General features: G+C 45.4%; 1 protein-coding gene across 5 annotated transcripts in view; it reads left to right on the top strand.

Moving 5' to 3' along the window:
• The window catches only part of FHOD3 (formin homology 2 domain containing 3), a 469,815-nt gene that overhangs the window by 69,499 nt on the left and 377,825 nt on the right, over positions 1-22,491 (top strand). For all 5 annotated transcript variants that reach the window (XM_049619507.1, XM_049619508.1, XM_049619506.1 and 2 more), the window contains exon 3: positions 2,462-2,526. In XM_049619507.1, the coding sequence (XP_049475464.1) occupies positions 2,462-2,526 (65 nt within the window). The remainder of the gene's footprint in view (positions 1-2,461; positions 2,527-22,491) is intronic.

Genomic DNA, 22,491 nt, shown 5'->3' with positions numbered 1-22,491 from the left:
TTTGGAGCCTCCTTTGTCTCAGGGGACTGCCGCTGCCGTGGGCCCCCAATTCCACACAGGTTTCTTTCACTGAGGATTTTGTGTATGGGGGCAGGCGGGGAAGGAGGTAGAATGTTGAAGCAGAGGAATTATAAGTGCTAAACTACAAAATAGGCCTTTTTTTCTGTGGTCATTCATTTTTAAGATTATTTAGTGGGGGGCACTGTGGAGGGGACAGGGAGAACCCCAAGCAGGCTCTGCACTGTCAGTGGAGAGCCCGATGTGGGGCTTGAGCTCCTGAACCACAGGGTCATGCCCTGAGTGGTGAGGTCATGATCTGAGTGGCAACCACGAGTCAGACACTTAACCGACTGAGCTGCCCAGACGCCCCTGTTCTGTGGCCTTACAAATTCCCTTAGGGTTTAGCATAACCAAGCTGATTGCTTGGTTGTACTCAATGTACAAGCACAGAAAAGAGGACCCCTGCAGTATGGTGTGCCTGCCATCGCTTCCTCAGGAAGACCGTCCTTGTTTGCGTGCAAGTGCCTGGAATCCCAGAGCAACTATACCACATGCCTACTGTGGGACCGGAGACTTCTGTGGGAAAACAAGCACTTCCTCAACATTGGATTTTTGTCATTGTTTAAAGATAAAAGCAGGGCTATAAATTGGCCCTTCCGAACTTTTCCAGAACCTGAGGTTTTCTGAAATATTTTACCCGGCCATTCCCTACTTTCCCCCCACATCTGGGCATCTAAAGCATGTACTTTGTCTCCATGCTTTATTTATTGACTCATAACTCCTGATAACATGAGTTACAGAAAATCTTCCAGATCTGTGGACTTAGGGTTGGCTATTACTCATAATTAGGGTCTGGCCTTCACTCTTTGATTCTCTGGTCACTGTTCCAAGCATGACTTCTGCCCATCTCTGGGTGAAACTACACACTTGATGGCTGCTCCCTGCCCCACCGTCCCGGAACCCCTTTCCTGTTGCCTTTTCCCAGAACACACTGAAGTCTTCTCCCTCATTCTGTTCCATGCACTTAGGACTTTCTAGTATGATCACAAGAACTGAAGGAGTGTCAGCATCTAGATGGTCAAGAGGAAAAGGGTGTGTGTGTGTGTGTGTGTGTGTGTGTGTGTGTGTGTGTATAGAAAGTCTGGAAGTCTGGGTTGATAGGAATCTAACCTTGTGAAGATGGGTCAAGTGTTGTGTATTTGTTACTAGCTCCTTGAGCCCAGTGCCTTGCACATGGCAAATGTGAAAGCATCAGATGAACACAAAGTAGAAAGGAGGGATCTGAAGGGACCATAAATGTAGGTCTTGTGCTTATAAGTAGCTGCTGGGGTGGAGGCTACTGCCTCCTCTTGCAGGACTATGCAAGGGGTTTTCCTTTCTCCTTTGAAAGAAACCATTTTAAAAACCATACTTCTTTGTCCTCTTACCTGGTCTCGAGAATAAAATATACTGTTTCAGTGATTGTGAATTTATAACCACGATATTAACCATGTGCCCTGGTCAGATTTGTTCCCTTGCTTCCAACACAGCCACAAGTGCAGGAAGCCCGAAAGCACTGTCAGACTGTGTTGTAGGGGAAGCCCTGATGGGGAGAAAGGAGCTTCCAGAAGAGGGATGGCAGGGAGTTCAGCAGCTTCGAGAGCCAGCAGGTTATCTGCTACTGTGCTGGTTGGCTGGCTCCATTTTATCTTTGTCCACCGGCTCCCCACTTTGTCCAAATCTCAAAGCCTTTGCTACCCTTAGGTAGACAGGTCTGCTCTTTTCTCCCATATATCCGCTTAACTGCTATGTGGTTGAGTCCTTCTCAGCTCAGGGTGGGAGGACCCCCCACTCCCACCCCCCCCCCCGACCCCGGGAGCAGAGTTGGGGCACAGGGCCATCCTGGTTGCTTTCCTGAAGTGAGAAAGAGGAGGAGGTGAGACAAAGCATGGTGTAAATTGGCATTCCTGAGAATAAATAGCCTGTAAGCTACTGGGTAGACTCCTACCTTCCTGTGAGCGAAGAGTAAAAGCTGTAACAGTATTGCCCTGATGGACAGCAAGCCAGCTCTTTGTGGTGACTCCACTGTGTATGCCCTTCTTCTATATCCAAAAATGTAAACGTGGTTAGGGGAATGATCAAGCAGGATTGTGTTGTCCTATTCCAGGGATTTCACTTGGGCACAGATCTTAAAATTGTCCCAGCATGGGTATGTGCAGACTCTGTGGACGGGATGAGTTGACCAGGTTTGGTAATAAAAGACGTGTGCCCATCCAACAGAATCAAACCGGATTGTTTTATTTTCTGTAAAGCCCTGTGACATGTTATTTCTGGATAAATTCTTGTTCTGTATAGGTCCCTGCTGATCTAGAATCTCTTTGAGGTGGGTGTGCCAGAACCTTAAAGCTGATTGATAGCATGTATGTGTCTTTTTGGTGACTGCTCTGATACCCATGTATATTTTGTCTCCTGTCTCCATTAGGCGGGGCAAAAAGCACAGCATCGTCCTGAGGACACAGCTGTCCGTGAGGGTCCATGCCTGCATTGGTGAGTGACAGGTGCAGAAGGGGAACTTGCCATCGGCCCTCAAGTGATTAAATGTGTGATAAGAAATGTCATCTAAATGTTAATCCCAATAAAATACTTGGGAGTATGCTATTCATTGGGGTTGGTTCTTACCACAGGTGGTTAGTTTAGTGAAGTCATTTTTGGCAATCGTTTTTGAAGCCCTGTTTCATTGCAACTTCCTTTGCTTTTTGGTTAGTCAGCAGAGCTTGAGGTAAGACAGGTTGTTGATGAGATTCTTGATGGCATTGTGTTAGTGTGAACCTCCAGCCAATTGAAGTGATATTCACCTGCCTTCTGGTGGCTTCATGAAGCTCGCTGTGAAGAAGCGGGGGCTGAGCCTCCAGGCTGTGCTCAGGTGACAGGGAAATCTCAGGTCAGTGTAGGATGGGGCGTCTGTAGATCGAAAGCAATATGGTGTCAAGTGGATGTGTTTGTGGTTCAGAATGGTTTGCCAGTGATCATACCAGAACCCTACTGGGGCCATTCCTGCAGCTATTTTCCTGTACCTGTTGTTTTCCCCATCTATGCATGTGGGTTGAATGGCAACGCAAGCAGTTACTTATGTGACGTAGACCATTTTTATGTGAAAGGTATCTAAAACCCGGGCCTGATTTCCTCTTGGCATCGGGTCAAGTTGAGGCAAGTATCTAGTAACATAAAGAGAAGAAAAAAAACTATAAATTATTTTATACGTAGTTTTCCATGTTTGAATAGTTTTGCTTTTATTACAGGTTGTGGTCTTAATTCAGGACACTAATTAAGAGAGCATAAGTCATCTTCTAGAGGCCCAGTCTATACCTAGGATGTGGTAACTGAGTGGAGTGGAAGGGATGGTTTCTGGTCCCTTCACTTCCTCCCTATTTCCTTGTTGGAGAACCAGGGATGGAGGGAGGGAGGGGATGAATGTAGAGGGCAACTGTGTAATTTAAAGTCATCTGGCATTAGGTGTGCAAGGAAGTTAGGGTCTCTGGTGACAACTTTTGTGGCCAGCGAGTAATTGTATAGCAGACTCCTACACCTCAGGGGTGGGAGGGTTCCTAATCATGTTGGAAACAGTGAGGTCTGTAGGAGCCTCAGTAGTGACTGTTGACGTGTCAGCTGCCTGTAGCACTGAGTGACCATGAACTCTGTACTATAAAAATAGGCAATATATATTTAATCATTAGCTTTATCACCTGCTTGACACTTTTTCCAGTTATATATATAAATCTACCTGATGAAAAGGTCTGTGACCTAGGACTTGGCATGACCCCACCTCCCCCCAAATCCAGATCTAGAACAAATTCCAATATATAAGCTGAATACCATTGAAGTGAAATATTGAAGTATAGCTGATAACCAGTAGAGATGGGGGACAGGAATATGAATTGGTATTTCCCATGAGAGTAGGCAGGGCAAAGCAGATGAACACTAAAATAGGCTAGATCAGAATCCTAATGAACTAATTCCTGTTAGGTAAATGCACTTTTTTGGAATATAAATATTTCGAGTACAGTTTTTTAAACAGCTATGCTATTGACTTGCATTAACCTAGGTATTCTACAGTCTCGTGTAATACATGTGGCATGTAAAACACATAACTTATCCCCATAGCACACCGAGCACCAGCAGCTGGTCCAGGGCTCTCCCAAGACACACATGCCTTCCTGCTGGAGTGCTTGAACCAGGTGCTGACAGGATCGGTGTGTTTGTTCCTCAACCTCCTTATGCCAATTGCACTTGCTATTGGACTTAAGTAATGGGATGAAATAGTAGGTGAATATCTTATAAACGGATTAAACAGGAGTATAAAAATCACTGCTTTCAAAATACATGGAATAATTTGGACAAGATTCAACACTAGTAACTATCAAAGCATTCATCAACATAGGTGGGTTGGGACAACTATTAAGAGTTGGGGAACATGGGAAAAAATCCAGAAGGGCTGTAGTCTTCACAAGTATCTCTGTTCTTGGTCAATTTCACAGAAGTGGGGATTGGAAATCCCAGACCACATCATTGGAGGAGTTCATGACAGAAGGTCCACGGATAATTCTAGTTAGTAGACTCTTAGTCAAAGAAAGGTCATAGCTTGAAATGACCTTTTCACACCCATAGCTTGGGTGTGAAAGTGTATACCCTTACCGTGCCGTATCTCATAATAGGCAAACCAGGATGGTCAATTTCAATAGCTGCAGATTAAATAAAGTTTTAAGGTATTTGTTACCTTAAAAAGATTTTGTGCTTTAATTAGTTCTCACCACTCATTACCTCAGCCCCAATTGTGTCAGATGGGAGGGCTTGACTGTATAACTTAACATGGGTACCCAAGAGTCAAAGCTTTTCCTTTGTATTAAAAAAAAAAAACAAAAAAACCCTTTCTTGTTCGGTTTCCTATTATTGGCAAGATCTGGAATAGATTTATTGTAACAGCACTAAATATTATCCTTTGGTTATGTATAGAAAATGGAATGTATGTGTGATGTGTATGAAATACCAACCCCCATTGTGACATATTTTTTTCCTTTCCAAATGGCAATATTAGATGAGATTTCTTTGGGATGGATAAACCAAACCTGGAACAATCTTCAGTTGAAAGGAGAAAAGAAAACATGACAAGTGGGGGGAAAACCTTTTTCATAACAGTTGGTTGAGTCCTTGTTTCTTTTCCAGATGGTTTCCATCCTTGCCATATAAGCCATGGTTAAGCTATTACAGACATCGGACAATGACTGTTTTTAGGCCTGGCACCATATGCCACTTCCCCAACGACCTCTTTCCCGCTACACGATTGGGCTGGAAGGATCCAGGATCGGTTTGGGCTCGGGTTTAAAATGCTATCAAGTAAATTTCTCCAAAACGTTTTTTACACCCTACAATCCTCTTACTTCCTATTAAGTATAGGAACGTTTAGAATCCAGGACTGCATGTTGATGAATTGGAGGTGACCTGCCGTTGGAATTCTCCAGTGTTAACTTTGGAACTCTGTACCCAGTTGGGACAAGAGTGGCGTGGAGCCTTTGTGGTCAGCAACCAAGCCAATCTCCCAAAAAGTGAAGGCCACTGGACGCTGCTTTGAAGGTCATGGCTGGCAGCCAACAGAGGCCTTTTCTGATAGCGCAGCAGTGCTGAAGCAGGAAGTTGGAATGGGATTTCGGTATGGAGAGAGACCCTTAAGCTATTTGTACCTCTTTGCTCTTCTCCACTCTCATTCTTATTTCTTTGTACATTTTGGTATGACCACTTGATGAAATGTTGCAGCAAACGATGCATGACTAGCTTCTGTCCCTTAAACCGATGGTCCTGTTGTAGGCATGAACTTAAATACGGATGGAGAAAAAAAAAACCTGATTGGCATTAAAGTCTGCATTTTTATGAGGTTAGCTAGAGAAAATAAATTAGTTGGTCCCTGCAAGTGATCTTATTTCCAGACACCAGAAAAATGTTCAGAGGGCCAGCTGGCTCTGATGACTCAATCTCCTCTTGAAGAGAAAAGGTGCAGAATAATTGTAGGGATAATAAATGGAATTGAGGATTTAGAAACAAAAAGGGTTTGAAATCCTTAGGATCCTAAAGGTGTTTTCTGAGGGTTTTCTACTGGCTTACTTCAAAAGCATTTTGTTGGGCTTAAAACTTCTGCTTCAGTTTTCTGGACCAGGCCCTGTCTTCTCATTAAGAGAATAAGTAAACCCTGTCACGTGATGGTCTGCAACCCGTAAGGTGGACACTTTGAGATATCCAGCATTGAATTAAAAGGCTACATTGGCTTAAGACGGCAAAGTATAATTTCTGATTGTAGTTGTGAAGAACAACCTGGTACAAAGGATTTTTAGAGCCTTTAGAGGAGTTTCCCCAAAACCTAGGAGATGATGAGGTCTGCCCATGAAGACAGAGGTGAGGAAGGCAGAAACTGGTGAGGTAGCTGAAGTGGCTAATCTCTCCATGAGGTTAGTCTCCTTGCTCATAAAAGGTCAAATCACTGAGAGAGGACATTTGTAGAGGCGAGAAAAGCACATTTGGAGAAGGCCGCTTCATCCATGGATGAAAAAGTAGTCCATTTCCAGCAACATAGACAACAGAATGAGGCTTCCATATAGCATTTGCCAGGCCTTTTGCTCTCCGGAGTGGAGTCCTCCGGCTCTGTGCTTCGTGCTGTGCTTTTCCAGCAACGGGGCTAATGACAAATGGAGGGAGTGGGCAGCGTTTCAAGAAGAATCTTCTAGTGCAGGAGTGACCGAGGGGATTCAGCTCAGGTGCTAGCTGTTTGAGAGGGGGCTGCTCCCTGGGGCACGGTGTTGAGAAGGTTCCTGTGGCTGTGTGCCGCCTTGCTGGTTAAAGGTCTTGGATTCGGGCTAGCTTTGGTTGGTAGTGATGGAGGTGGTGTGAGAGTCTGTGTGGTGTGCCTGATGGCTCAGGGGCTCCCGGTGAGCTACAGGTTCTGCCTAGTGTCTGAATCTTCTCTGGCTACAGTATGGGTTCTGTGTTTAGAAGTTGGAGAGGGGAACTCTACCCATGATCCCTGACTGCCCCCCCCCCTTTTTGTTCTCTAATCCTTTTCTCAGGCTCTGCCTTGTTTAGCCTGTGAATGAGCGTGGCTCCTATCCTCTCCCCACTTGCTGAGCTTTCTGACCGGGCAGAGTACCACTTGCCCGTTCTGAGTGGCTTGTAAAGTTTGAGCTGGGGTTTTATGTGGCCGAGCCCTCCTGGCCCTGCACGGAGGCCTCCCTACAGCTGCTTTTTTGATGTTGCACTTGCTCCTCAGGTGGGCTGTTAGAGGACACTGGGTTTGGACTGTTAATTGGATTCCAATGTGGTCCTCACTGCCTCTTGATTCTGGAATTCTCATGAAAACTAGGTTTCCTTCTGCAAACCTCAAAATGCCTTTTGGACCCTCTTGGGCTTAACACCTGGTGGTATTTGTATATTAGCTAGTAAAGATGAGGTGCCCCTTAGCACGGTGGGTGCTGAGACACCTGAGGCTTGTGCAGTGAATGTGGAGCCCTTCTAGCTTGGGTGTGCTGCCCCTCTGTCCGTGTAGGTGTTGCTGGCCCCATGTTGTTATAGGTGGCAGGTCCCCAAGGCCTGCTGGGTGACTGGGAAAACTGTAAAATAGGCTGCGCTCTGACCAGAAGCAGCCCCCCACCCCAGCCGTTCTTTCTCCTTTTGGCCCCCCTGCCCTGATGTGTCTGACTTCAAATCTTGGGCCTGGGATTCTTGCTGACTTGGTCCTATGTCCTCCCAGGTGCCAGCTTCTGCTCTTACCTTTCCTCTGTGGCCTTGGCAGAGGTTTCCTCCTGCCCTGTTTGTGGATGTCACAGTGGCTAGGCTCCTAGTTTCCTGGTCATAGTCTTCCCTTGTGGGGTTAGGGACAGTGGGTCACATTTCCTGTCCTTCGATGTAGGGATGCACTGGTTGTCCAGAAATCCTGGAGCCCATCTCCCATCCCAGCCTTCTTCTTCTTTTTTTTAAAGTTTATTTGGGGAGAGGCAGAGAAAGAGGGAGACAGGGAATCCCAAGAAGGCTCCGTGCTGCTAGTTCAGAGTCCTACATGGGGCTTGAACTCAGGAAACCTTGAGATCATGACCTGAGCTGAAACCAGGAGTCAGATGTTTAACCAACTGAGCCACCCAGGTGCCCTCCCATCCCAGCCTTCTTTCTGGGATCCCCAAGTGGCTAGCCACTGCCTTGGCACAAATTGTGCTCAGATTTGAAATCCTGAGTCTCTCTTTGCTACACGAGACTTTTAGTGCTTATAAATCTTTTTAAATCTCCCTTTTACACCCCATCAGGTCTGTGACCTGCTGTTACCGAGTTATCTGGGTAAAAATGGGCCTTCTGGGCTAATCAGATAAATACCTCCCATCATCTGTTTCCTATTAATCTTCAGCCCCCAGGTGCAGACCCCACAGAATGCCCGTGTGTCTAGAAGGCCATTGGGTCTGGGCTGGGAGAAGTCAGCTTGTCAGACTCTTCACTCTGTGGGTGGCTACCGCTAAGGTGCCTTATGGCCAAACAGTGATTGACAGATGTGCCCTTACCCCTCTCCCCCAAGGGAGAAAGGGTAGAGGTAGGATGTGGAATGTTCCATTAGGTGGTTAAAATGCCCCGGGGTCTGGTGTTTAAATACTCCTAGCCATTCCGTTCTGTTAAATCTATCCACATAAAGATGTGGACAGTACACAGAGAAGTCAGGAATGGTTTGTTGCCCCAAACTAAAAACATGTAGAGAATGAACTTAAAGAATAACTCTACTGTCTACGGACATGCCGGTAAACATAAATACAGGGGGTGAATAAAAAAAAGGAGACGCACCTATGAGAGAATTTGCCTGGGAACCTTCTAGATCCAGCTGGAAACTCAGGTCAGCTATGGGAATTAAGAGGAAGGAAATCTGAGCAAATGTGGATTGACCCACAAGAAAGAAAAGCACCTACACAAGGTCTCTTAAGGTCACATGTGTGTCCTTACTCTCCCCTTTTGACTTTATTTAAATTATTCATGGCTTCTTTGTCACCTTTTATCTCTGAAGATCCCTAGTTTGTTGTATAAAATTTGAGCATTGCCTTAGAACCATTATCGATGTTTACTTTGCACTGTCCTAATAATGGCTTACATCCTTGACAAGGAACATGAAATTTTGGCAGAAATTGACTGGGGAGAATGGAGTCATCGTAGTGGGGAGACCTGTAACAGATGTTACAAGCCAGCATATGGTTCAAACTTGTCAGCTAGATTCCAAAGTTGCTGTCCAGCAGAACCTTTAGTTTTATCCAGAAAAACAACCCCTGATAAGGAAACCACCATGCTTTTGAACAAGTTCTAGAGTGTTGCTACAGACGCTTTTCACTTCCGGCTCTGAGCTGCCTGGGGGATGTAATGCAGCCTCTGGTGGCGAGCTCTCTGCACCTGTGGCTCTCCCCGTGAAGAAACAGCTTCATTTTTGCTCATGGAACAGTAAAAGCATGTCAGGAAACAAAGTGATTTGTCTGGTTACTAGAGATTTTGATAGGAGGTCGGATGGCTTGCAGATACCTTGTTACGTGGAGGTTCTTCAAGGATTGGGTGGGTACCTATGTTTTTCAGGTCTTGCTGAGGGACTTGGAGAAAATGGATTCTCGGGTGGGGATTCTGGGCATGTTTTACTGATTGCTGTTGAGCTGGAAATACCAAATGGGAAGTATTTTAATTTGGGAATAAAAACACATGGAAAACATTAGTGTTGAGTCAAAACATGCAGCCGGTTCAAGATCTAATTCAAAGGAGATAAAGGTGTTTGGGAATTGGTTACAAGTGCTGGAGTCTCAGTTCACGTGCCAGGGTAATAGTGACAGAACAGCAAAGGAGAAAATAAAAAAGGTGAGCGTAATTGCAATCTAGTTAGTATAATTGAAAAAAAGAAAACATTCTGTTCAATGTGTGATGTGATTTATCTGCATCCTAGTGACTACTGTGATGGTGTGGGCAGGAGGGGATCCATTTTACATGGATTCAGGGAAATCTTTGTGACAACGTACAGCATTAGGTGGTTGATAGTTGAGTCATTTCTTAGCCTTTTAAGATTTCACTGTAGATTTAATGGCCGACTTACTATCACCCTGAAAATTAGATAATGTATTTGCAAGTATTTCAAGTTGTAAAATGTCACAAAGATAGTTGGAGAAGTCTACGAAATTGTATATTGTTAACCTTGGCCATTTTTTTAAAAGTAATGTGAACCATGTTCACAGAGTGGCGCCTTGGCAGTTGGGTCTTTACCCACCCTTGGTCCCACGGACCCTCACTAGTCCTCTGGAGCTGTGGGAGGGGCTAAGAGACTTGAGGCCTCCAGAAGATCTGGATGTGATATCAAGGTCCCATCCTGGGAGGTGGGGGAACTAAGGCCTGAATCTCTCTTAATTTCCTGACTAGTGCTCTTTGTACTGGCCTGTTCCTTTGCTTTTTAGGACATTTTTAAACGGTCTTCGGCTCTTTCCTGTCCACATGGTTACAGAGCCTGGTGCAACCCTTCTGGTCTGAGAGGTCTGAAGTGCTGACAAAACCTCTAGATAGGGCTTCCAAAATACTTTCCTGAAGCAAAGTTTCACCAGGCTTCGAAGGACTGTTTTCTAGTGCAGTCCTGGTGTGATTCGTAGATGGTCCTAGGATCTGAGGAAAAAATGGATTTCATCCTTCAAGAGCTGATAATGTTTTGTTGTGCAGCTGAAACTCCCTTTTCCAAGCCGGGCTGCTAACTGCTGTAGAAGAAGCCGGAGTTTCTGCGTCCCTTTTCAGACTTCCATCTTGACCAGCTGGACTTGGCTTCTCATTTTGGACTTCTTGTTGGGAAGACCTGGAAACTAAGGCTCCTAACTGACCAGAACTACATGCTGGCAGCTCTGGCTTTTGGAGCTCCTGGAAAGGAGCAAAAGTGTTCTGGGCTGGAGGCTGGGAGTCTTCTTGCTCTTGGTGTGGAGGTCTGGTCCTTACCTGGGAAGGTCTAGGAGGTAGGGTTTATGTTCCAGGTAGCAGTTAGCTCTTGAGCATTTGAAGGTGGGCCATTTTGTGTCCACACCATAGGAGCAGACCCCAAAGTATTTGTTGATTAAAGAAACCTGTGATAGTGATAGAGGATAAATATTTGAACTTGATCCTGTTTCTGGCACAAAGCTCCTAAAACCTGTGAAATTTCTTAAGTGAGGAGAGCAACAGAATATTCTTTTTGTTAATGAGGTGGCTTGATCTCCACCTAAGGATGGGGTGGGTTACCAACCATGTGATTGGACAGCTTAGAACTTTCAGTTCCATCCCTGACCTTTTAGCCATTGGTGAGTGATTCAATCACTCATGCCTATAATGAAGGCTCCGTAAAACCCCAAAAGGATGAGGTTCAGAGAACTTGCTGGTTGGTGGACACAGGGAGATTCAGGAAGAGTGGCACATCTGGAGAGATTATGGAGGGGCCGTACCCCTCTCTCATATCTTGCTCTATGCATCCCTGCCGCGTGACTGTTCTTGAGTTACATCCTTTTATAATAAACTGGTAGTCAAGTAAAATGTTTGAGTTCTGTGTATCGAATTCCTCAAACTCAGCGAGAGCTTCATTCGAACCTGTGATCAAAAGCTGGTAGGTCAGGGGCACAGATGACAACCCGAGTTGACTATTAGTGTTTGAAGTAGGGTGCACAGTCTTGTAAGACTGATCCTTTAACCTGTGGTACTTGAAGTTCTCCACAGGTAGATGGTGTCCAAGTTGAGTTGAATTGTAGGGCACTTAGCTGGTGTCTAACTGGTATGTGATGCGGGGAAGCCTACACACGCCTATGTTGCGATCTGGTCCAGGAACCCGAAAGAGCTGCTAAAAGGGTCATGGTACTGACGTGCGTTTAATGCATTTATTTCAGAAATGAATTTGTTTGGTATTTTCTTAGGAAGAAAAGGCAGTAAGTAGAACGCGAAAGTAAATAGAAAGTAACACATCTGGGGGAGTGGGCGGAGTCATTTTCAAGAGTTTGCAGGAGAGCCCCGGGCTCTGTAGGGTACAGCGTGGATCCAGAAGCACAGCGCTTGAGACCGCTCGTGGCCTGCAGGTGTGCGAGGCAGAGCACCGTGAGTGGAGCCTGGGGCATCCACTGCCACCTCTCCCACCTTCAGCCTTGTTAGGTCTGTCTGCTTATTGATAACGGGAAGGACAAGGGAGCCCTGGTGCCCCCCCTCCTGGCAGTGATGGAGCTAATATGTGCACAGTGCAAACGTGGTGCCCAGGGGGTACTACCTGGGGCAAATGGTGGTAAATATCATCATCGTTCTTAGCAGTTTTGTGTGTTGTTGCTTTACAAGTTGTTAGAGCGGTGGGAATGCCTAGTGGTTCTCAAAGGAAGGTACTTGGGGAGTGTCCGGCGTGTTTAGAGACAGAACTCACTTGGATGCCATGTATGTCTTGCCCCCAATTCTTGAAGGACCTTCCTTATCCAGAATTGGATCTCAGAATTGTATTAGGTATTAAACTAGGGAAAGACATTGCCAAATTCTTAAATATAAAACCCAAATAATGCTCAACTAAGGTGTTTAATGTGTGATATAGCCCCTACCCTTTTCTGCTTCGCCAACAGGGTTGAAACTACAGGTCAATACGTTTCTGTTCACATGTTACTTGATGCTGTGGGATGGAGTTGGCCGTCCTGAGTCCATAATTCCTGTTGAACTAGTGGCCTTGCACTCTGTGGTTTTCTTCTCTTCGGCTATCCTGGTTTTGATACATTGTAGGGTGTTCCACTTGGGTCAAACATCGAATGATCAGCATGTTTGCTGAAATACTCCAATCTTCACTGAAACTAAATGGGTTTTGTGAAAGTGAAGGCAGCTTGATGGCACCCTTCTATGTGTCCCCAGATGGTGTTCTCCTGAAGGTACCGCCGAGAGGGAGGGTGAAGCTTCTGAGCATGTGCTCCGCCATTAAATAAGACAGTTGGGTGCGTGAAAAGGAGTGAAAACACCATAACATAACACCAAGTGCTAGTTACATTGTGTAACTTGAAAGTGGAAAATTATGTTCTAAGCCCTATAAAGGTAGTCAAAATATTCTGAGTTGATATTTACAGGATGATTGGATAAGCTGTTCAAACTGCACCAAAAAAATAGAATCTTATGTTTGTTTTGTCTACAACTCCACTAGTGATGGTAAACTCTTGACACATAAATAACCTGGAATAGTAATTGTAAGTGGACTGTATCTGGAGGATTTTTTAATGACTTGCCTGGCACAGGATACTTTAAAATGGTGGTACTTTAAAGTGATGCACTAAAATGCATGCACTAGCTTTTCTTCTACCTCCTGTTCTGCAGTTTGGGTCCTGGGGCTGGTGAGGTTGGGGATGGGTAGACTAGGCGCTTCTTGCCATCACTGGGCAGTGGCTCCCGGGCTTCAGAAGCCACCAGGAAGCATGTAGAGAGCCTGGAGCACTTCACACCTCATCAGAAAGCCATAAAAACAATTACCAGCCCATTAGGGACTTGACAAGGAGCTCCACAAAGCTGTCCTGGCTGGGAATTGCCAAGGCCAGAGTGAGTCACTGATGAGATTCATGCTGTGGACTTTTTTTTTTTTTTTTTTTTTTTTTTTTTTTTTTTTTTTTTTTTTTTTGGTGGAAGATAGTAGATTCTAGAAGTGAGACATGTCTGTTGAGATGGCCTGGAAGAGCTCAGGCCAGGCTTCTCAAGGGTGGAACTGGTGGTATATGCTTTTGTTGCAGGTATTGGGATGGTGATCCTCCCATCTCCCAACTCCCAAGGCAGTTTGGTGTTGGGGTTCAAGTTGTAGCCCTGCCTTTCCTCAGCTGTCATCCAGAGTTTGCAGTTCAGTTCTTTCTGGGATCTGACTCCAGGCTTGACCTTCATCAGGACTCTTGAGTGGTCCCAGGCTGTGGCATCTGGTTCGGGGGTGTGGGGGATATGGAGTACTGAGTCCAGCTCAAGGGGCGGGGGGTGGGGGCGCTGCTGACTTGGGCCTCATGGGAAGGACTTGTGATGTCACCTCCAGATGGGGTTGTACCTAGAATCCAAGATTAAATATTTATTTATTATTTTAAATTTTATTTATTTTTTAAATTTATATCCAAATTAGTTAGCATATAGTAAAACAATGATTTCAGACTCCTTAATGCCCCTTACCCATTTAGCCCATCCACCCTCCCACAACCCCTCCTGTAACCCTCTGCTCTCCATATTTATGAGTCTCTTCTGTTTTGTCCCCCTCCCTGTCTCCCTGTTTTTATATTATTTTTATTTCCCTTTCCTTATGTTCTTCTGTTTTGCCTCTTGAAGTCCTCATGAATGAGGTCATATGATGTTTGTCTTTCTCTGACTAATTTCACTTAGCATAATATCCTCCAGTTCTATCCACATAGTTGCAAATGTCAAGATTTCATTCTTTTGGATTGCTGAGTAATACTCCATTGTGTATATATACCACATCTTCTTTATCCATTCATCCATGGATAGACATTTGGGCTCTTTCCATACTTTGGTTATTGTTGATAGTGCTGCTATAAACATATGGGGGTGCATGTGTCCCTTTGAAACAGCAGTCCTGTATCCCTTGGATAAATGCCTAGTAGTGCAATTGCTGGGTCATAGGGTAGTTCTATTTTTAGTTTTTTGAGGAACCTCCATACTGTTTTCCAGAGTGGCTGCACCAGCTTGCATTGCCACCAACAATGCAAAACAGATCCTCTTTCTCTGCATCCTCACCAACCTCTGTTGTTGCCTGAGTTGTTAATGTTAGCCATTCTGACAGGTGTGAGGTGATATCTCAGTGTGGTTTTGATTTGTATTTCCCTGATGATGAGTGATGTTGAGCATTTTTTCATGTGTCGGTTGGCCATCTGGATGTCTTCTTTGGAGAAGTGTCTATTCATGTCTTTTGCCCATTTCTTCACTGGATTATTTGTTTTTTGGGTGTTGAGTTTGGTAAGTTCTTTATAGATTTTGGATACTAACCCTTTATCTGATATGTCGTTTGCAAATATCTTCTCCCATTCTGTGGGTTGCCTTTTAGTTTTGCTGATTGTTTCCTTTGCTGTGCAGAAGCTTTTTATTTTGATGAGGTCCCAATAGTTCATTTTTGCTTGTTTCCCTTGTCTCTGGAGACGTGTTGAGTGAGCAGTTGCTGCAGCCAAGATCAAAGAGGTTTCTGCCTGCTTTCTCCTTGAGGATTTTGATGGCTTCCTGTCTTACATTGAGGTCTTTCATCCATTTTGAGTTTTTGTGTATGGTATAAGAAAGTGGTCCAGGTTCATTCTTCTGCATGTCGCCGTCCGGTTTTCCCAGCACCACTTGCTGAAGAGACTGTCTTTATTCCATTGGATATTCTTTCCTGCTTTGTCAAAGGTTAGTTGGCCATGTGTTTGTGGGTCCATTTCTGGGTTCTCTATTCTGTTTCATTGATCTGAGTGTCTGTTCTTGTGCCAGTACCATCCTGTCTTGATGATTATGGCTTTGTAGAATAGCTTGAAGTCTGGGATTGTGATGCCTCCCGCTTTGGTTTTCTTTTTCAAGATTGCTTTGGCTATTTGGGGCCTTTTCTGGTTACATACAAATGTTAGGATTATTTGTTCTAGCTCTGTGAAGAATGCTGGTGATATTTTGATAGGGATTGCATTGAATGTGTAGATTGCTTTGGGTAGTATTGACATTTTAACAATATTTGTTCTTCCTGTTCAGGAGCATGAAATCTTTTTCCATTTTTTTGTCTTCAATTTCTTTCATAAGCTTTCTATAGCGTTCAGTGTATACATTTTTCACCTCTTTGGTTAGATTTATTCCTAGGTATTTTATGGTTTTTGGTGCAACTGTAAATGGGATTGATTCCTTGATTTCTCTTTCTGTTGCTTCATTGTTGGTGAATAGGAATGCAACCGATTTCTGTGCATTGATTTTATATCCTGCAACTTTGCTGAATTCATGGATCAGTTCTAGCAGTTTTTTGGTGGAATCTTTAGGGTTTTCCATATAGAGTATCATGTCATCTGGGAAGAGTGAAAGTTTGACCTCCTCCTGGCCGATTTGGATGCCCTTTATTTCTTTGTGTTGTCTGATTGCAGAGGCTAAGACTTCAATACTACGTTGAATAATAGTGGTGAGAATGGACATCCCTGTCTTGTTCCTAACCTTAGGGGGAAAACTGTGTTTTTCACAGGATGATATTAGCATTGGTCTTTCATGTATGGCTTTTATGATCTCAAGGTATGATCCTTCTACCCCTGCTTTCTTGAAGGTTTTTATCAAGAAAGGGTGCTGTATTTTGTCAAATGCTTTCTCTGCATCTGTTGAGAGGATCATATGGTTCTTGTCCAAGATTAAATATTTAAAATGTAACAGTATGTAATACATATTATATATAATATGTACATATAAATATATTTATATACATGTATAAAATATAACCCTCCTTTAGGATGTTTTCATGTGACTTAAATGGCTTAGGAGACAAAAATAAATAAGAAATGAAAAAGCAGATACCCTGGAGCAGTCCTGCTAAGATCTGGGCATCCAGATTGTAGCTGAGGGTGTTGGCTCCTCTTAGGGGTGTCCTAGTTTAGGGGAGAAGGTGGGTGAGGGAGGAGCAGTGACAGGCAGGATTCTAACTGCAGAATCAGCATGGTCAGGCAGTTAGACCTGGGACATGGCATTGACTTTTCCAAGATGGGAGACCGTCAAGCTTCCCTTCTGAACTGCGGAAAGCACTGATGAGCCATGCAGCTGTCTTAGGTCCAGAACCTGGCATTTGGCAGTGCTACATACACCATTTTCATGAACTTGAGCTTTGATGCTTTTGCTGTCAAGAGTCAACAGTGTCTGGTGGGTGGGATTGAAAACATCACTGTTGTTTATATTACTGTAATGTCAGAAATGTCTAGCTTTCCACCTGCTTTGGAGAGTGACTCTTCACTACTTAGGTGCCTACTGGGTGCCACTACCATGGTAAGTGCTGTAAGGGAAATAGGTATGTTAAGTACACGCAGTACCAAAAGGGGGGCATTTCCATCCACTCTCATGATTCTGACTAGAAGCTGTGTGCTTGGAGTTTCTAACTCTTAGAGTTCTGGATCTGCTGTGTGCTGTGTCCACTGGATACTTGAGCTTGATCCCACATGCATCTCCTATTTCTCACCCCCCACCAGAAGGGCTCAGCTCACCTGTGCCTTGTGTCCCCAGTGTGTTCAGCATGGGACATTGACCATTCACCTCTTCTCCAACTGTGTGACCTGTGTCCTATTTCCCAAGGATGCTAGGTGACTCTTAAGAGCAGGAATGGAGGTCCTTCCTCTGTCTCAGGGTGGAAGGGTAAAGGGGCCTTGAAGGAACAAGGAGTTGGGTTTCAAGGAGCTAGTTCTAGAACCCCCCTGAGTCTTGATTTCTCCACTTGAACTTGGGGATAGAATTCATTTCAAAGGTGGAGAATTTTCCATGCACATTTAAAAAGTGTGTATGTGTATATATTTTGTCTCTTTAATAGGATGGTTACGTTGAACTTTCTCTTGAATCTCGTCCTTGTTGTCTTTCGCCAAGGAAGTTTGCACATAAAATTCTAATGGTACTCTTGATTTCTCCTGATCCTGAAGTGTACAGAATCTGACTTATATGATTCTTAAACTAGATGTGAGGCTTGAGCTAAGCAGAGGAAAAACAAACCCCCAGTGACCCCCCAGTGCCTCTCCCAGGTCTGTTGTTTCTTAGATACAAACAGAAAATGGGCAAACTATACTTTTGGGACTGGAGCTCGGCCCCATGAAAAGGCAGGATGTCAGAGTGGGATGGGCAGCTTTCGTTGTTGCCTGTTGCTGCAAGGTGCATTTTTTTCTTTCCTTACTCCTTTAGGAGGGCAACAGTCCCAGACCCAAGAGTTGAAGAAGTCCTCACCTTGTGCCCAAATGAACTCACATGGTTACTGGTTATTGTCCTTTCCTGGAGCATTGATTTTCTTTTTTTTAATATGTTTGCGGGGCACCTGGGTGGCTCTGCGCATTCAGCGTCCAACTCTTGGTTTTGGCTCAGGCTATGATCTCCCAGTTTGTGAGTTGGACCCCTGAGTCGGGCTCTGCACTGGCAGCACAGAGCCTGCTTGGAATATCCTCCCTCTCTCCCTCCCCCCCCCCCCCCACTCTCTCTCTTCCCCTCCCTTGCTCACTGTTTCTCTCAAAATAAGTAAAAACTTAAAAACAAAAACAAAAAAACAACTTCCCTGTGTACATAGACCCTAGGATGATGTGTCATGGATTTTTACTTGATTCTGACAGGGGTACATCTTAGGGGAATCCTTAAATCCTGCTTTCCTTACTTGCACAGGAGCAGGAAATTCTCCTTGGCTCCTCAGAAGGACGCTGGGGCTGCCCTCACCTGCCCTCACTCCTGCCCTGGGAAAGATGGGTGGACATAGGGTAAGGCAGTGATCCAGTGAGGCCCAGGTTTTCCCTTTTCTTTGAGTGTAAGAATCCTCAAGATCCTTGCTTAGCCATGGGTGAGCAGCCTGCCCTCGGCATGGGCCAGGGGTCATTGCCTGAACCACTAGGAAGCCTGTCTGGCCACGGATGGGAGGCCAGTTCTCTCCAGGGGGCATCAGTGGTAAGGCTGCATCAGTGTGGCTGGCATGCCTCTTTTCCCATGAGCCTCTGAACTCAGGAGGGAAAGACCACAGTGTGGTTTGTGGACCCCTGGAGCCTCACAGAGAAGCTCTGTGTATATGAGGCTCAAGAGTTAGGCATGTGGGTACTTGAGCTCTTCCCCTTCTCCCGGAGGCCTAGAATGCCATTGCCAAGTAGCTTAGAGATGAGCTGTGTGTGCAGCAGAAAGGGATGATGTGTCCAGAGCAGGGATGACCGGCAGCTGCTTCTGCCTTCCCTGCAGGGTTTCCAGCTTGGAGCAGGGTGGCTGTGCCAGGCTAAATTAAAACTGGAGGTGCCCTGAGCTTTCTTCTTTTTAAGGCTGGAGTATTTGAGGTGAAAGAGAGGGAGTGAGTCTAAAATAAAATGTGACTCTGTTGGGGGGTGTGCAGCCAGATGCTCTCTTTGGGCTCGCTGTTCTAGAAGAGATGGAGCCTGGTTCGTGCTGGGGTCTTGTTCTGACATGCATGATGGCCATTGTCCTGAGTTCTGCCTGTTTTTATCTGGGAGCACGTTCTATACTTGGATATTTTTGGTAAACACTTCCTTAAATAACAAAAGTGATGTAGGACATTATCCTCTGATCTCTGGCTTTGGTGTGTCAAGGTGTGAACCCCACACGGTTTTGAGACGAGAGCATCTGTGGCAAACTTGCTTTAGAAAAGTCCCTTTGTTTAGTGACTGATGTAACCGGATGGTGACGGTTGTAGTATGCCTGGCATGATTCTCCACTCCGTGTTCTGAGGGCAAAGTGGGAAGTTAAACTCACAAACTCTGGGACCTGGAATAATCCTGGAACAGAATTCATGGAAGCACTGACTGATGGCAAGATTTGGGGAGAAATAACGACAGGACCACATAGATGAATAACCTGTGTCGTTCATGAATGCAACCAACTTGGAAAGATCAGGAGTTCACCTGTGTGGGCAGGAAGTGACACTGCCTTAGCTTTCATTACTCCTGCCTGTGACACGTGGCCTGTGAATACTCTAACCAATAAGTGGTATTGCCCATGCATTGGGAAATGAGCAACTGGAGGGTAGAGAGCCCAAGAACTGGAGTTGTAGTCAGGGTTCAGTTTCTGATGCTGGAGCCTCTTCCCATGAGCAAAATGCCTGGTTTCGTGTGATGAGGCCAATACTCCTGAGGAGGGGGTGCTTCAGGCAGAGGTGTGCAGTATGCTGAGGCTCAGAGCCTTTCCTTGGTGTGGATTTTGAGGACCTTAGAGGCCCTTGGCACTCGAGCAACCTTCTGAGGGAGAGGGATCATGGAAGAGGTGGAGAGAGGTCACTTTGCCAGCGATTGGCCCTCTTCCCACACAAGCACTAGGGTCCCTGCATCTGAAGGGGTGCTGACGGGTGCTGGAGAGTCCAGACAGGGATCCCTTAGCCAGGTTGGGGCGGTCTTGCCCAGGGAGGCTTCTTCATAACAGGGGTAGGTGCTGCAGGGGGTACTGTGGACAATGGCAAATTCAGGGAATTGGAGCTCAGGCAAGTTCAAGGCCTCCAACCACAGGGGGCATGGCCTGGGTCTTAAGAAGTCCTGAGACATGCATGTGTTGAGCCTTGGTCTTATCACTCCAGTAGCACGTGACCTTGAGTAGGTTACTTAATCTTCCCAGGCCTCAGGTGACTTCCTTGTAAAGGGGGAGTCCTCATTGTGTGCATCTCATGGGGTGGGCTGGAGGTCTGGGTAAGATGATGTAGGTCCTGCCCCTCCAGCTTCAGCTCTGCAGGACTCCTAGGGACTTCCCAGACAGGCCATTTGGCCCCATGACTCTGTGCCCTGTTGGTTGACTTCTATTCAGACTTCGGGGCTTCCCTCACATGCCCTGCCACACCACAGGGAAAATGATGGATGACCTTGCATGTCCCCTACAGAGGATATGGGGCACATCAAGTGCTTGTCATAACCCCCTGCACGTGGTAATTGGTGGCTCTTGTGTGGTAGTGCTGGTCCCCGTGTAAGAGGGTAGACATTGGATGGAGCCAGTCCACCCGGCTCACACCCTGGCTTTACCACTAAAAGGCTGTGTGATCTTGAGCAAGTTACTTCTCTCTGCCTCCCTTTTCTCCCCTGTAAAATGACACAGTCATAAGGCTGTTGGCATTAAATGAGTTAATCCACATCAGGTGTTGAGAACCCCATTGGGCACCTGGTAAGACCTATGTAAGCATGGTAGGGCAGCTACGATTAGCTTCCCTAGCACAACGCGCAGCACATAGTGGGGCTTAAAATATCTCTATGAGTAAGAAGGACAGAAGAATTTGGGATTATGGTGAGTCAAGCTGAAATATTAGACCCATAGATTTGTCTTCCTTTTCTTCCTGAAACCTTCTCCAGTTTCCCTGTAATGTTGTTGATAAGATATAGAAGCCAAAGTTGATGTATCTGCTTTAAAAAAAAAAAAAAAAAAAAAAGCCTGCCAGAGCAGGGCACAGAAGGACTGCTTCCCACCCTCCAAGACCCTGACCCTCAGCCCCGGTCTCCTCCACCGCCCCTCCCCTAGGGATGTGACAAGGCTGCGTACAGCAAGGACAAAACTTTACTGGAACCAAGCAGGATGCATCTCTTAGTTCCCCTCTGGTCTTGTCTGCATTTCATGCTCAGGCAGCTAATTTGAACCTCACCATGGAGCACATTCTTTTACTTCTGGCTACTGTAATGGCACATGGGAAGGGCGGTTTTAATGAATTACTGTTTTCTTTTGGAGATTAAGCTTTCATTATAAATATAATTGTGGACACTTAGCCTTCTGGTACTTAGATATCATTTGCCAATTAGGATAATGGATTAGAAAGTCCCTTGGAAAGTGACAGGGACAAAGTTAAGCCTGTAACGCAGCTCAGGGTGCTGGCAAATGAATGCTTTGCCAACTGGAAGCAACATAGATCAAGTCTGTCCACAATATGTGTGTGCTAAGAGGTCTGAAAATATTCATGACCTTTGAGAAAGGGAGATTAAAATTAGTAGGCAGCCGTGTGGCAGCCAGCTCCCTTAGTTTGTGATGTGGTCATTCTGGAGCCACTGCCATGCTGCCACATGCTTCTGGGATGGCTGCGGGGCAGGAGGCTGTGCTGCATAAGTTTAGAATTCTGTAATGTAACGTAATGTAATATAATGCTGAAAGCATTTGTGATGGGTCTGGATCTAATGTGGTGATGTTCCCATCACTTGTAGAGGGCCTGGGTCTTCTGGGCACTTTGTCTTGTTCCTTCTAGAGCAGGATTTCCTCACTGCAGCAGTGTTGATATTTTGTGCAGGATACTTAATTATTGTGGGTCATCCTGTGCATTGTGGGGTATTGACCAGCATCCCTGGCCTCTGCCTGTTATATGCCAGGAGCAACACCCCTAGTTGTGACAGAAAAAAAAAATGCTTCCAGACATTGCTAAGTATCCATTGGGGGGCAGAATTGGCTTTTCCCCCTTACGTTGTGCCAATTGGGTCTACTCCTAACTCTTAAGTGCGTTGATACTAGGGCCCCAACCTTCAGAAAAAAGAGATCTCTGGATATCCTATGTGAGCATAGAGAGCTAGCCACATGGATTTAAAGGCCTAGGGTCTACAGATAAGCTGGTCTTAGGGAAGGTCTTGGGAGGTGAGTGGTTTGATAAAAACCTGGAAGGATCTTTACAGGTAACATAGAAGGGGGCTAAAGAGACATTTGGAGAAAAGACACCTGAATGGGTATGGGCAGGAGTAGAGTGAATTTGGCAGTAGAGGGAATCCACTCTACTTGGACAGAGGATAGAAGCAGGAAACACCATGGGTGGGGATAGGTGTGGGTGAGAAATACTAGGCAAAGAAATGCATGGGTTTTCTGACC

This window comes from Panthera uncia (assembly GCF_023721935.1).
Source record: "Panthera uncia isolate 11264 chromosome D3 unlocalized genomic scaffold, Puncia_PCG_1.0 HiC_scaffold_8, whole genome shotgun sequence".
NCBI lineage: Eukaryota > Metazoa > Chordata > Mammalia > Carnivora > Felidae > Panthera > Panthera uncia.
The sequence above is the reverse complement of the archived record's forward strand: the minus strand, read 5'-3'. Positions and strand labels throughout refer to the sequence as shown.